The 14,333-nt window shown below is 42.8% G+C and overlaps 1 protein-coding gene across 1 annotated transcript in view; it reads left to right on the top strand.

The window, feature by feature from the left end:
* Positions 1-14,333, top strand: part of LOC142213045 (ribosomal protein S6 kinase alpha-4-like) — a 31,236-nt gene that overhangs the window by 12,484 nt on the left and 4,419 nt on the right. Inside the window, exons 8-16 of the mRNA XM_075281193.1 lie at positions 1,216-1,360; positions 1,440-1,601; positions 3,332-3,451; positions 3,534-3,667; positions 4,097-4,190; positions 5,866-6,036; positions 6,138-6,329; positions 11,688-11,847; positions 13,891-14,054. Of these exons, the coding sequence (XP_075137294.1) occupies positions 1,216-1,360; positions 1,440-1,601; positions 3,332-3,451; positions 3,534-3,667; positions 4,097-4,190; positions 5,866-6,036; positions 6,138-6,329; positions 11,688-11,847; positions 13,891-14,054 (1,342 nt within the window). The remainder of the gene's footprint in view (positions 1-1,215; positions 1,361-1,439; positions 1,602-3,331; positions 3,452-3,533; positions 3,668-4,096; positions 4,191-5,865; positions 6,037-6,137; positions 6,330-11,687; positions 11,848-13,890; positions 14,055-14,333) is intronic.

Genomic DNA, 14,333 nt, shown 5'->3' with positions numbered 1-14,333 from the left:
AAGATTAATAGGGGTGCCCAAACTTTTTCATAGGACTGTAAGCTACGGCAAGCTCTGCTCATGCCGGAGCGTACACGCCGGCACTCCCCATTCACTTCAATGGGACTGCACGGAGTGAAAGAAGCAGCCCATTCATTTCTATGGGGAGCGCTCGTATCCCCGCTCCCATAGAAATGAATGGAGCTGCTTTAGACGCCGCTTATTCTGAACGTGTTTTACGTTCAGAATAAGCTAGCGTTTACTCAGTGTGAATGCACCCTAAGGCTGTAGGTGTGTACCATAAGGAGCAGTCTGCCCCCTCATCCATTACTACTATTTTTACTGGTTTATTTACATGTATCTGTCAGGAGTAACTGGGAAATAGCAGACAAATAGCTGAGAAAACCCCAGGTCACCACAATATAGGCGAACCAGGGACACTGTACTGCACATACAGGTCATGATGCAGCTAAAAAGATCCCTGACCCAGGAAAAAACGAAATCTATGGGCAAAGAAAAGGCTGCTTTCTGTCTATGACAACTCGTCTGTGATGACACAGACGTATTAGAAGTAGATAAGAGTCCATAAGTGAACTTTTTTTTTTACATTGTAAGCTGTGAGATGTTGCAGAATCCTCTCAATACTGTGTACAGAGAACGCTGTTGCTAACATGTGGAGGCTGAGAGGAAAATCAGCCCTTCCCCTCTCTATTCACTGGGTTAAAGAAATCCGTTTCTCTCCTACCACTCCCTGGGGAGACGTCTTGCTTTTATGATAACTAAGGAAGGAACATCCCTAGTGACAGGAAGTGAACAGCAAATTAGCTAGAAAGGAGACACTTAATGGTAGGAAGTTTAGAGAGGTTTTTCAGGCAAAAAACAGCAACATGTTAAAAAAAAATGTTACGTTTTAGTTCAGAATCGCATGCTCTATTGAAGGTGTAGTCTGTTTTAGCGGCAATAGGGGAACTGCTGCCAATAGCATCTCTTATTCACGCAAAATTCCCATTGATTTCAGTGACATGTAATGATTACCGTAATATATCCCGCAGTATGTTAGGCCTTCCCGGTATTACAGCAGATCAGCTTTTCATCTGAGATTGGTTATAATATGTCCTCGCAGTCTTTTTTTTATTAAAGATGGCTGACACCTTTACATTTCCAGTACTATATATGTAATGACTCAGAAGTTAAGCATGGAAGTATCAATAATACAATAGACCTTTGTTACTGCAGGCGGATCCTGAAGATGGAGCCCACGTATCCCTCCTCTTTAAGTTTGCAGGCTCGGGATCTCCTTCAGAAGTTGCTCTGCAAGGATCCTAAGAAACGCCTTGGAGCGGGAGGCGCTTCCCAAATAAAGGAACACCCTTTCTATCGGGTAAGTGACCGACCCCTCTGTATATAACAAATCTATTGCCATGCATTGTTACTTAGTTTTATCATTCTTGTCTGTTCAGGGCCTGGACTGGGAATTACTAGCTCAGCGTAAAGTCAATCCTCCGTTCCGTCCCTCTATCCGCAACGAGACAGATGTCAGTAACTTTTCTGATGAATTTACAAGCCTTGATCCGGTGTACTCCCCCGCCGCCACTCCGCCTTCCGGAGCTCGTATATTCCAGGTCTTGATTCATATGATTAAATACTGTCTTTATCTAATAGGGTAAAACATTTGATATTCTCTTTATTCTTTCTTATTCGTCTTCTCTACAGTAATCCTGCATTCATTCCATTGTGAGGGTCACACCTGCGCTCGGCTTTCTGTTCTTTGGGTCTGCTCGGGGACCTGAAAAAACAGAAACCTATGTCTGATTTGCCTACAGACAGCTGCTCTAGCTCTCCTCTGGAATTGCCACTCCTTTACCTTGTATCATGGCTGTCTGTAGGAAAATCGGACCCACCGCTGGCGCCACCTGCAGTTTCACGATGGTTTTTATTCTTCATACCCCTATACATTATAATCTTGTATTGTAATCCTGCAAAATGGAGCCATGACCTCAGTGTCAGAAATCTGCTCAGGACCCGTCGGATATAGCACTAGGTTTCTATTTGCCTTTATACGTTACATAATATTTTCGCATTACATAATGTTCATATACAAACTTTTTTCTTTTGCTCTCCCGCCTAAAGTTATATCTTTAATCTTGCGGGAGATTTTATCATCATACATTACACGTCCTGCATATCTACTAAGTGAATCTCTAAAATCACTCACCGGAGCTGAGTAGCTCGTAATGATGTTTTCTTAAAGGGACACTAAACCTAGAAATGAGACGTTAACCAGGAATATTATTGTCCTCACTCTCAGTCTGCAGGTTTTTTGCCTGATTTGAACATGCACTTCATGTTGAAGAACAAAGGGCAGGGAATGGATTACTTGGTGTGGAGCTTGGGGGTGGTTGCTGAAGTTGGCCGGGCTGTGAGGTGTGACACAGAGGCGCAATGGTGCATGAGACTGACAGGCCACAACCCATTTAGCACAAAGCCACATCCCCCATAACATCTCCTGTCCCCCACATTGCGTAATCTTGATCCCCTGACATACAAAGCTGCAGCCTCTTCAAGCCTGGGGCCTACAAGGAACTGTTTTCCCCACACCTTGTAGGTCACAGGCCTAAGGCTTTTGACCTACAAGTCGTAGAGTAGGTTGGAGCCGTACGCTGGGGTTCGAGACCTAGTCCCCGGTTTTGTGAACAACTGGTTTAGCAGAACCAGGAGAACCGACTGCATCACATCCCTGACAAAGGGTTAATCTCCCGCCGACCTGCTCCATATTTAGTTGGTGGCCGGCCAGAGGGACAGGGCTTACGATAGGACGCAGCAGGAAGACTCCTTTTAATAGAGGAGAGGGACATGGCTAAAATAGTAAAACGGGATGAAGAGAGAAAGTTCAGAATTTTTTTATGTTTTATTTTTGTGCATTCTCTGTGTTAAGTGTTCCTTTAAATTAAATGTATCATTGGAAATATATATATTTTTTCCCATCATGTAGCAGTTTTCCCTCAGGCCGCCATGTAATAGTCTCCGACTCTTCCTGTTTTGTAGAGATCACTTCTCAGCACATAGCTCAATATCATCACAGGCAGGATTATACTGATAGGTAACACCTATAAATGGAGAACACAGAATATAAGATACACCATAGATGGGGGTCACAGCTTATCTCCTCCCCGCAAAGTGATCTCTATACAGGTGAGAAAGGACTCTCCCATATCGGTTGTTTCCAGATTACGGTGTCCATATGCTCAGGCAAGGAAACAGAATTTAACACCCCCTCCCGAGTTATTTAGATACATCTCGGTGATCTATTCCCAGTTAATGTTTCTACTTGCTGCCTTTTCCTATGATTCAGGGTTATTCCTTTGTGGCCCCTTCTGTCCTCTTCGGAGTCAATGCGGTCATGACGGATATGCCGGCTCCATCTGCTGACAAACCCTGCAGCCCGACTCTGGTTCTGAGCGCCGCTATGAAGGTAAAAGATGGTGGGATTTTACCTGTAATCAGCAACATCAGTATCTAGCATCCTTGTACATCACCCTATGGTTTCTTCCTAGGACTCCCCGTTCTTCCAGCAGTACGAGATGGATCTCCAAGAGCCGGCACTAGGATCGGGCAGTTTCTCAGTCTGCAGAAAGTGTAGACATCGACAGAGCAAGAAAGAGTACGCTGTGAAAATACTGAGTAAGAGGTCAGCTGAGCTTCAGTGTTCATTGGTTTTGAGAAGAGGGTATAGGAAATTTTAGGTTCTAAGGAAAGGAAAGTGAAATGCATATCAGTTTGCATGCAGAAATTTTTTTGCAATATGTGGACAAGGGTCCTGAGCCCCCCCTGTTGGAATGAAGCAGTAGTTGCCATGTAGACTGCCACTCCATTCATCTCTATAGGACTGCTGGAGCCCCGCACTCTTCTTCTCTTCAGCAACCCCATAGATATATAGGGAGTAGCAACACACATGTCTGAAGACAGCTCCATGCAAATAGGGGAGCTCTGGACCCCTTTTATTGGGATCGGTAGGGCTGTGACCACACCGGTCCAACTCTTTATCCCCTATCCTTAAGCCTTTATGCATATTATTATCTTCCCCTCAAACATAGATCTCATCTTTCCATTTTTCTAGGATGGAGGTGAACACTCAACGAGAAGTAGCGGCCATGAAGTTGTGTCAGGGGCACCCAAACATTGTGAACCTACACGATGTCCTGCATGACCAGGTCTGCTTTTATTTACTGAAAACGTCAAACCTTTTTCTCCCTATGTCCATCTATCTGCCATGCGGCTGCAAAATGTGATGTGTAAAGGAGTTCATAACTGTATAGGTCCAGGTTGATGGGGTATTGCTCGACAGCACTGAGGAGCCATGAATGCCCTCATGGAAAACATGCTGCAAAGAATGCTTACAGAAATAGAAGGGTTAATTGTTCATTTTTGCCAACTAACAAAAAGAAGTGAACGAAGAAAAGAGAAATCTAAATCCATATTTGGTGTGACCTTTGCCTTCCATGAACTCGGCAGGGAGGTTGTTCCCGCCGCCATCTTGGGGAACTAAGCACAGATCTTCTGCAGAAGTCGATTTGCTTCAATCCTTCTGTCTCTTCCTGTTATCCCAGACAGACTGGATGATGCTGAGATCATTGGGGGTTATATCATCACTTCCAGCAGGACACTTATTTTTTTATTTTTCAATGTCTTGCTCGGATCTTGGACACCCATTGGAAACAGTAGGAGGCAGATACAGGGTAGACGTTGCGCCAAGTGTCAAAAAAACCCATAATAAATGTGTTGCACGCTAGTTTTTTGGCACAGGTTACGGCAGAATTCTGGTGCATTTATTTTGAAAAATTTGATCCATAGTTTGTTTTTTCTCCTATTCCCTTTGATTTCGATGGCGAGCAGACACGGTCATCTTTCCATCACATTCAATGCTGGGATTAGATTCTTCTCCCCATCTGGGGGGATCAGTCTTAGACAACATATGTAACACTGACTTTTGTACATACTTTAGAACACAATGGAAACAAATTTGAAACAAATGTCTACTTTGACATCATGCCAAGGCAAAAAGGAAATATCGGTTTTATGGGCTAACAGGAAGCCCGTCAGAAATTTTCCATTCACTTATTGCTGGCTTAAGAAAGCTGCCCATTTCTGGATGGGAACACTGGTTGTCTAGTAGGACAAGCGGGAAGTATTTTCGTTGCATCATCCGTGAATGTTCTGCTTTTTAAAAGGTTTTTTTTTTTGGACCGGTCCAATATCAGATTGAGTCTGACTCCTGGTACACCCATATAGTGCTTGGGCAAACACTGCAGCCAGGCACAATGCTATATATTTTGTAGTGATGTGTGTGGTCTTGTAGTTTAGTGAGATTTATTCCCATTCAGACCAATGAGACACAGCCACGTGTAGTACATGTAATGTATAGCACTGGTAATGAAAAAGCCACCACCGGGGGTAGGATGCAGCCATTTTGCCCCAAATCTGCCTATCCGGTGGTTAAAAATGCTACTGGGGAGAATTGGATCTGGTTCTCCTACTGGTAGAGCAGGTAGCCACAAACTTCCTGCTCTACCTCTCTTTAACTTGTAGACTGTAGGCCACATTGGGCCTCCAACCGTTCAAGTACAAGCTGCATGGATAAAGTGCCAGTAACTAGCTGCAGCTTGTAGACGTGCAGTACATTACACCTAATCCTACTGTATGGGGGACCAGCGAAGAGGCCACTCTAGGGCTTTATGGTCCTGGCTTGAAAATTCACACCACCTTCCCCACAGGACATGTTAAAAATTGTAATCCATATAAAAAGATGGTCTATGTTGGTGCTGGTAGTCAGACCCCCATAAATGTAATGTCAATGTGCACTTTAAATCCAGTATTTCCATGTTTCAGTATCACTCATATCTTGTGATGGAGCTCTTGGATGGCGGCGAGCTACTGGATCGAATCAAGAAGCAGTCACGTTTTAGTGAGGTGGAGGCCAGTGGTCTCATGCGCAGTCTTGTGAGCGCCGTTGCTCATATGCATGAAGCTGGAGTGGTGCACAGAGATCTTAAACCTGAGGTGAGGCAGCAAGAGAGTCAAAAAAGACCTGGTGCACCATCTTAGGGAACATGATATCCGCCATATTTGTTCTTTACAACGCACTTTTCTTGCTTACACAGAATCTTCTTCTTTCATCTCCCGGTGAAGACGCTGTACTAAAAGTCATAGACTTTGGCTTTGCCCGGCTGCGTCCCCCAGGCTCGCGGCCCCTGCACACTCCTTGCTTTACACTGCACTATGCAGCCCCGGAATTACTTTCTCGCCAGGGCTATGATGAGTCATGTGATCTCTGGAGCCTCGGGGTGATCATGGTAAGTGTCGTATGACTCTTCTCCTTCTACTTGCCCCTTGTTTGTGTCATGAGTCTTGATATTACCTTTCTATCCTTTTTATTGCTGTTACCAGATCATTTCAGACCTTTTTAGTTGAAGACAATGTGGAGGAAACATTCTGTTCTTTCATGACCTCATTTCTCACAGAGTCATCGCATGAACACTACCCACAACCATCTGCCACCATTACCAGCGCTCTAGCAGAAGTGACTGGTACACAAGCTGTTGTCAGGAACGTCCTTGTTCATTAACATGCACAGTCAGGGGTAGGGAGCCTGCAGATTCTGGAGGAACTATTCTTGGATCCGTCTCTAATAATGTGGCCAATATGGTTTAAAGGGAGTCTGTCCCCAGGGTGAAGCCTATACACCAGCAATACGGTTGGATAGGTCGGGATCACCTGAATGTAACACCTTTTTTCCCATGGAAATTCGGATCTCCGCTATTAAGATATCCATTTGTTTCATAACATGTGTCGACTGACCGCTACACTCCAAATTGCACTTATACACCCTCTTTCCCTCTTCTCTTCTTTGAGTGATAGGATCAGGTAGCTAAAATCTCGTGTTCTGGAGTTTGCGGTGCGAGTATTAGAGCAGGCTGGGGTATAGCAATGGAGGACAGAAACTGTTCTGTATATATTTAAAGGGGTTGCCTTAACTGATCTGATGGACCCTGGGATTCGAGCCTGGGTCACATGACTAGAACCAGCCCCCAGACCCCTGGAAAAAGGAGCCCATGCGCCACCAGGAAAAAGGTTGCCATGTTTGACCAAAGGGGCAGTATTGTATAATACAACAGAGACCTGGCGGCTTCTCAGCTCCTGAGCAGCGGCCATATTAAATACCTGAACATTCACTGTACTATTACAGTGTATGTCGAGAAGAGGTTAATAGGCTTCACCTTAGTGACAGACTCCCTTTGAAGCGTACCATTATAGGGCATGTGACTATAAGAAGCTTTGTAATATATCTTATTAAGTATGTTTTCTTATTATTATTAGGTTGCTCTCCTCCTTACATTATATTATCATTATATTATATCATCCTTATACTATCAGACTGTCTTCTACAATAAAATAGTACTCCTACATAGCTTCATACAGAAGTCTATGGAGGGGGAGGAGTACTATACTATTGTAGATAATAGTCTGAAAATATAATAGTAAAGTACTACTAAGTAGCTTCATACAGACGTCTATGGAGGGGGGAGGAGGAGTACTATACTATTGTAGATAATAGTCTGAAAATATAATAGTACAGTACTAATAAGTAGCTTCATACAGACATCTATGGAGGGGGAAGAGGAGTACTATACTATTGTAGATAATAGTCTGATAATATAATAGTACAGTACTAATACGTAGCTTCATACAGAATTCTATGGAGAAGGGAGGAGGAGTACTAAACTATTGCAGATAATAGTCTGATAATATAAGAATAATATAATAGTACAGTACTAATAAGTAGCTTCATACAGAAGTCTATGGAGAGGGAGGAGGAGTACTATACTATTGTAGATAATAGTCTGATAATATAATAGTACAGTACTAATAAGTAGCTTCATGCAGACGTCTATGGAGAGGGGAGGAGGAGTACTATACTATTGTAGATAATAGTCTGATAATATAAGGATAGTATAATAGTACAGTACTAATAAGTAGCTTCATACAGACGTCTATGGAGGGGGAGGAGGAGTACTATACTATTGTAGATAATAGTCTGATAATATAAGGATAGTATAATAGTACAGTACTAATAAGTAGCTTCATACAGACGTCTATGGAGGGAGAGGAGGAGTACTATACTATTGTAGATAATAGTCTGATAATATAAGGATAGTATAATAGTACAGTACTAATAAGTAGCTTCATACAGACGTCTATGGAGGGGGAGGAGGAGTACTATACTATTGTAGATAATAGTCTGATAATATAAGGATAGTATAATAGTACAGTACTAATAAGTAGCTTCATACAGACGTCTATGGAGAGGGGAGGAGGAGTACTTTACTATTGTAGATAATAGTCTGATAATATAATAGTACAGTACTAATAAGTAGCTTCATGCAGACGTCTATGGAGAGGGGAGGAGGAGTACTATACTATTGTAGATAATAGTCTGATAATATAAGGATAGTATAATAGTACAGTACTAATAAGTAGCTTCATACAGACGTCTATGGAGGGGGAGGAGGAGTACTATACTATTGTAGATAATAGTCTGATAATATAAGGATAGTATAATAGTACAGTACTAATAAGTAGCTTCATACAGACGTCTATGGAGGGGGAGGAGGAGTACTATACTATTGTAGATAATAGTCTGATAATATAAGAATAATATAATAGTACAGTACTAATAAGTAGCTTCATACAGAAGTCTATGGAGAGGGAGGAGGAGTACTATACTATTGTAGATAATAGTCTGATATAAGGATAATATAATAGTACAGTAATAATAAGTAGCTTCATACAGACGTCTATGGAGAGGGGAGGAGGAGTACTTTACTATTGTAGATAATAGTCTGATAATATAATAGTACAGTACTAATAAGTAGCTTCATACAGACGTCTATGGAGGGGGAGGAGGAGTACTATACTATTGTAGATAATAGTCTGATAATATAAGGATAGTATAATAGTACAGTACTAATAAGTAGCTTCATACAGACGTCTATGGAGGGGGAGGAGGAGTACTATACTATTGTAGATAATAGTCTGATAATATAAGGATAGTATAATAGTACAGTACTAATAAGTAGCTTCATACAGACGTCTATGGAGGGGGAGGAGGAGTACTATACTATTGTAGATAATAGTCTGATAATATAAGGATAGTATAATAGTACAGTACTAATAAGTAGCTTCATACAGACGTCTATGGAGGGGGAGGAGGAGTACTATACTATTGTAGATAATAGTCTGATAATATAAGGATAGTATAATAGTACAGTACTAATAAGTAGCTTCATACAGACGTCTATGGAGGGGGAGGAGGAGTACTATACTATTGTAGATAATAGTCTGATAATATAAGGATAGTATAATAGTACAGTACTAATAAGTAGCTTCATACAGACGTCTATGGAGGGGGAGGAGGAGTACTATACTATTGTAGATAATAGTCTGATAATATAAGAATAATATAATAGTACAGTACTAATAAGTAGCTTCATACAGAAGTCTATGGAGAGGGAGGAGGAGTACTATACTATTGTAGATAATAGTCTGATATAAGGATAATATAATAGTACAGTAATAATAAGTAGCTTCATACAGACGTCTATGGAGAGGGGAGGAGGAGTACTTTACTATTTTAGATAATAGTCTGATAATATAATAGTACAGTACTAATAAGTAGCTTCATACAGACGTCTATGGAGGGGGAGGAGGAGTACTATACTATTGTAGATAATAGTCTGATAATATAAGGATAGTATAATAGTACAGTACTAATAAGTAGCTTCATACAGACGTCTATGGAGGGGGAGGAGGAGTACTATACTATTGTAGATAATAGTCTGATAATATAAGGATAGTATAATAGTACAGTACTAATAAGTAGCTTCATACAGACGTCTATGGAGGGGGAGGAGGAGTACTATACTATTGTAGATAATAGTCTGATAATATAAGGATAGTATAATAGTACAGTACTAATAAGTAGCTTCATACAGACGTCTATGGAGGGGGAGGAGGAGTACTATACTATTGTAGATAATAGTCTGATAATATAAGAATAATATAATAGTACAGTACTAATAAGTAGCTTCATACAGAAGTCTATGGAGAGGGAGGAGGAGTACTATACTATTGTAGATAATAGTCTGATATAAGGATAATATAATAGTACAGTAATAATAAGTAGCTTCATACAGACGTCTATGGAGAGGGGAGGAGGAGTACTTTACTATTGTAGATAATAGTCTGATAATATAATAGTACAGTACTAATAAGTAGCTTCATACAGACGTCTATGGAGGGGGAGGAGGAGTACTATACTATTGTAGATAATAGTCTGATAATATAAGGATAGTATAATAGTACAGTACTAATAAGTAGCTTCATACAGACGTCTATGGAGGGGGAGGAGGAGTACTATACTATTGTAGATAATAGTCTGATAATATAAGGATAGTATAATAGTACAGTACTAATAAGTAGCTTCATACAGACGTCTATGGAGGGGGAGGAGGAGTACTATACTATTGTAGATAATAGTCTGATAATATAAGCATCCGCAGGTCCTTGAGGATCTGAGGTTTAGTACCCCAAAATTCTCTGTTATAAAGCTAGTCATGGCCGCATTAAACATAAATAAGGTTTATACTCCCTTTCACTCTGGTGCAGTTCTTCAATCTGCCCTGGCTTCAGTGCACATGCCCTGTAACCTCTGGCACTTGCACAGTGAAGCCGGGGTGTAGATCTCCAGCTTCATGGAAGAAGAACGCAGGCGCCAGGAGCACCAGAGAGGAGTCTGATGACACTTATCGGACTCTTCTCTGGGTACGTATAAAGCTTCTTTATTTTCAATATGACTGCAGATTGCATTTAAACAGGGAAATTTGGGACACTAAACCCCAAGTCTCTAAGGATCGGTGGGGGGTTTATTGTCCCAAAGGACGGAAAGGTGGCATCATCTCTAATAGGCAATGACATGTACACATACTGTAGATCCCTATTAGCATGTCAGTAGTAAAGGTGACCATACACCTTAGGTAGAGGTTAGGTTGACAATTGAACAACCATTAAACGTACAATCGTCCGGTGAATGACGACGTTTTGTAGAAACCGCCATATACACACATCGTATTGGCTGTTATGTCACTGGAGCCGGGCATACATGTTCTGTATCACCAGGCGAGGGGCGAGCGATATTTTCGGACTACTATAGTTTGCCTCTCGGCCAGCAAATTGTTACAAATTGTGTCGAATTCTTCATCAGGATTATCCCTGACTGAATTCATTAAAAATAAAATTCTATTATTTCCCCGGTCTGCACACAAGCCTGGCCTGGAAAGCCTATTAGCAGGAAGCCACTTTGACCCTGTAATCTTTCGGGCAGATTACAGGGGATTTGCTTATTTGCTGACATTATACGGCATCCCTTCATGTCGGATCAGCAAGGCTTTCAGTCTCAGTGACCATTTATAGATGGGATAAGAAGTATCGTATGTATAAAACAATACGAACCTCGCTAATAACATTCATTTCCTATGTTTTCAGGGAGGTTAAGCGTCTGTAACCAAGTTCTGATGAAGTTCCAGCAATGCCATGTGATGGGTAATAAGTGCGGCACGCCATGTGAGCTCATTGTTATTCTCCTCATTCCGCAGTACACAATGCTATGCGGCCAGGTTCCCTTCCAAGGTGCAAGGAGTGGATCGCCGCAGAGTCGTGCCGCGGACATCATTAACAAGATCAAGGAGGGAGACTTTATGATGCAGGGCGAAAGCTGGGATCATGTGAGCGATGAAGCCAAGGAGCTGGTGAAAGGTAAGAGGCCAGTATGTAGTATGTGTCTATGAGGTCTGGCCTAAATGGTTAGTAACTTGCGTCTATGCCTCACAAGGCTATATGACTGGCCTTGTGCCTCAGCCATCCCTCAACTGGTCTCAGCCAATCCTCAGCTGGTCTCAGGCCTCAGCCGTCCCTCAGCTGGTCTCAGGCCTCAGCCGTCCCTCAGCTGGTCTCAGGCCGCAGCCGTCCCTCAGCTGGTCTCAGGCCTCAGCCGTCCCTCAGCTGGTCTCAGGCCTCAGCCGTCCCTCAGCTGGTCTCAGGCCTCAGCCGTCCCTCAGCTGGTCTCCGGCGTCAGCCGTCCCTCAGCTGGTCTCAGGCCTCAGCCGTCCCTCAGCTGGTCTCAGGCCTCATCCGTCCCTCAGCTGGTCTCAGGCCTCATCTGTCCCTCAGCTGGCCTCAGCCGTCCCTCAGCTGGCCTCAGCTGGTCTCAGGCCTCATCCGTCCCTCAGCTGGCCTCAGCCGTCCCTCAGCTGGCCTCAGCCGTCCCTCAGCTGGCCTCAGGCTTCAGCTGTCCCTGACATTAGGCGGAATACCGGAATAGAAGAATCAATTGAGCCAGAGGCCAGGAGAGGCGAGTATCAATGTTTTTTTATGTTTGATCAGTTCTCCTGGGTCTCATCTTATTATACTCTGGTTTGGGCATGTTCGTTCTGAACGAAACTGCCGATTGAAGTTCGCCCAATACATATTCATGGTTTAAAAGGGGCGAGTCTAAATAATCACTAATAATCATAATTGAGAAAATGCCCAATTAATTGCAACCTAACAAGAAACTTTGTAATGTACCTTATCAGAGAACAATGCCCCCTATCTTCACATATCTGCATCTTTTCTTGCTCTGCTCTCTCTGTTAAACTGACTTTCACTCTAAAATATCTACTCGAGCAGGACAGAGAGAAAAGTGACAAGGAGGACTTGTTATAGTTCACAATAGAAGTCTATGGAGAGGGGAGGAGTGAGCAGGAGCTGAGTGAGAGAGATGACAAAGTCAGAGACTGCTCAGAACAGGTCAGGATTTTTTTTTAATGTTCTGTATGATCCTGCAGATGCTTGTGAGCGTGACAGAGTAAGAGATGGAGTAGATTTCCGTGTGCTGTCTATAATAGCAGTTAGTCTCCATCCATCAGCCCAAGGAGAACTGAAAATCAAAGAGCATGCAGAGGGGAAATCTGCTCCAAATCCTGCAAGCAGAGGGGAAAACTGCTAAAACTGCTGCATGCACAGGGGAAAACTGCTAAAACTAGAGAACACAAGTTATATAATGTGCAAAAATAATGTGATACCTCATGTGCATGTTACATATACGTTAATTATATAAGAGGGTGTGGCTTATCCAAGGGGCGGTGCTTTAGTCTCCATCCTACTGCAGAGGGCAGAGGCTCCTGCCAGTTATCTTACAGCCTGTCACAGGGCAGTGAGGATTAGGGGGGAGGATTTCTTCCTATATTTTTCATATTGAAACAGAGACGGTCTGATGAGTGGAGCAGGTACTGGGATTTGTCAAAAAATGTCCTTTGTTTTGTAGTCCTTTAAGGCTCCTTTCACTCTGTGCTTTGTCCACATCCAAGGTTTTCGGCCAGAGGGGAAACCTCGGACGTACATGTTTAATAGCCGCCACTTGGCGCTATCACTCTTTGACTCCCATGTTATACTTTATGGTCTCCATGAGTGTACCGAGTCACTGTATGGAATAGACTAGGCCACTGCAGTATTTTATACACAACAGTCTCAATGTATACCTGCCACAGAGGCCAAAAGCACTCTTGATCTGCACCCAGTGAATGGGGAGCCATTTAACATATATTTCTCCTGCTCAGTCCCATTCGAGTGAATGGGTCTGAGCTGCAATACTATTTAGAGCTTATATACAATAAAGAGGCCGCAGTTGTCTCCCAAGTCACATGACCACTTCAGCTGATTGGAGATCTGTCTATAGTAGAAGGTGACTAGGACGATCGATTGAGAATAAGATACCGAGTACTGCCCACTGTTCACACAGCCTCCTCTTGCCATTTTCAGGTTTGTTAACTGTAGAACCGTCTTGTCGATTGAGCCTTAATGAACTGCAAGAAAGCGAGTGGCTGCGCGGAGGACGCCCCCTCTCATCCACGCCCCTTATGACACCCGACGTTCTGGAATCTAGCGGGATGGCTACAAAAACCTGCGTACACGCCACATTCCTGGTAAGTAGATGAGAAGTCCTAAGGTCAGAAGGTCTCCAACCTCTTCTCCCCACATCACTGAAGGTACTGAGATATTAGGTCTCATACGTTCTCCCTGAATAGAATACCAAACGCAGATGTGAACCAGGCCTGAGTGCGCCAATTCATGTTCACCTAGGTGCTAAGGGGTAGGCAACAATTTTATATTGAGAATTGTAGAATCTATATACTGTTGCTCGTGCAGCGCCACCTGTTGTTGGTTTGTAACTTTTTCTGTTTCCCTAACCTGTTGGTGACTGT

The sequence above is a fragment of the Leptodactylus fuscus genome, chromosome 7, assembly GCF_031893055.1.
Source record: "Leptodactylus fuscus isolate aLepFus1 chromosome 7, aLepFus1.hap2, whole genome shotgun sequence".
NCBI lineage: Eukaryota > Metazoa > Chordata > Amphibia > Anura > Leptodactylidae > Leptodactylus > Leptodactylus fuscus.
This window is presented reverse-complemented; position numbering and strand designations above follow the sequence as displayed.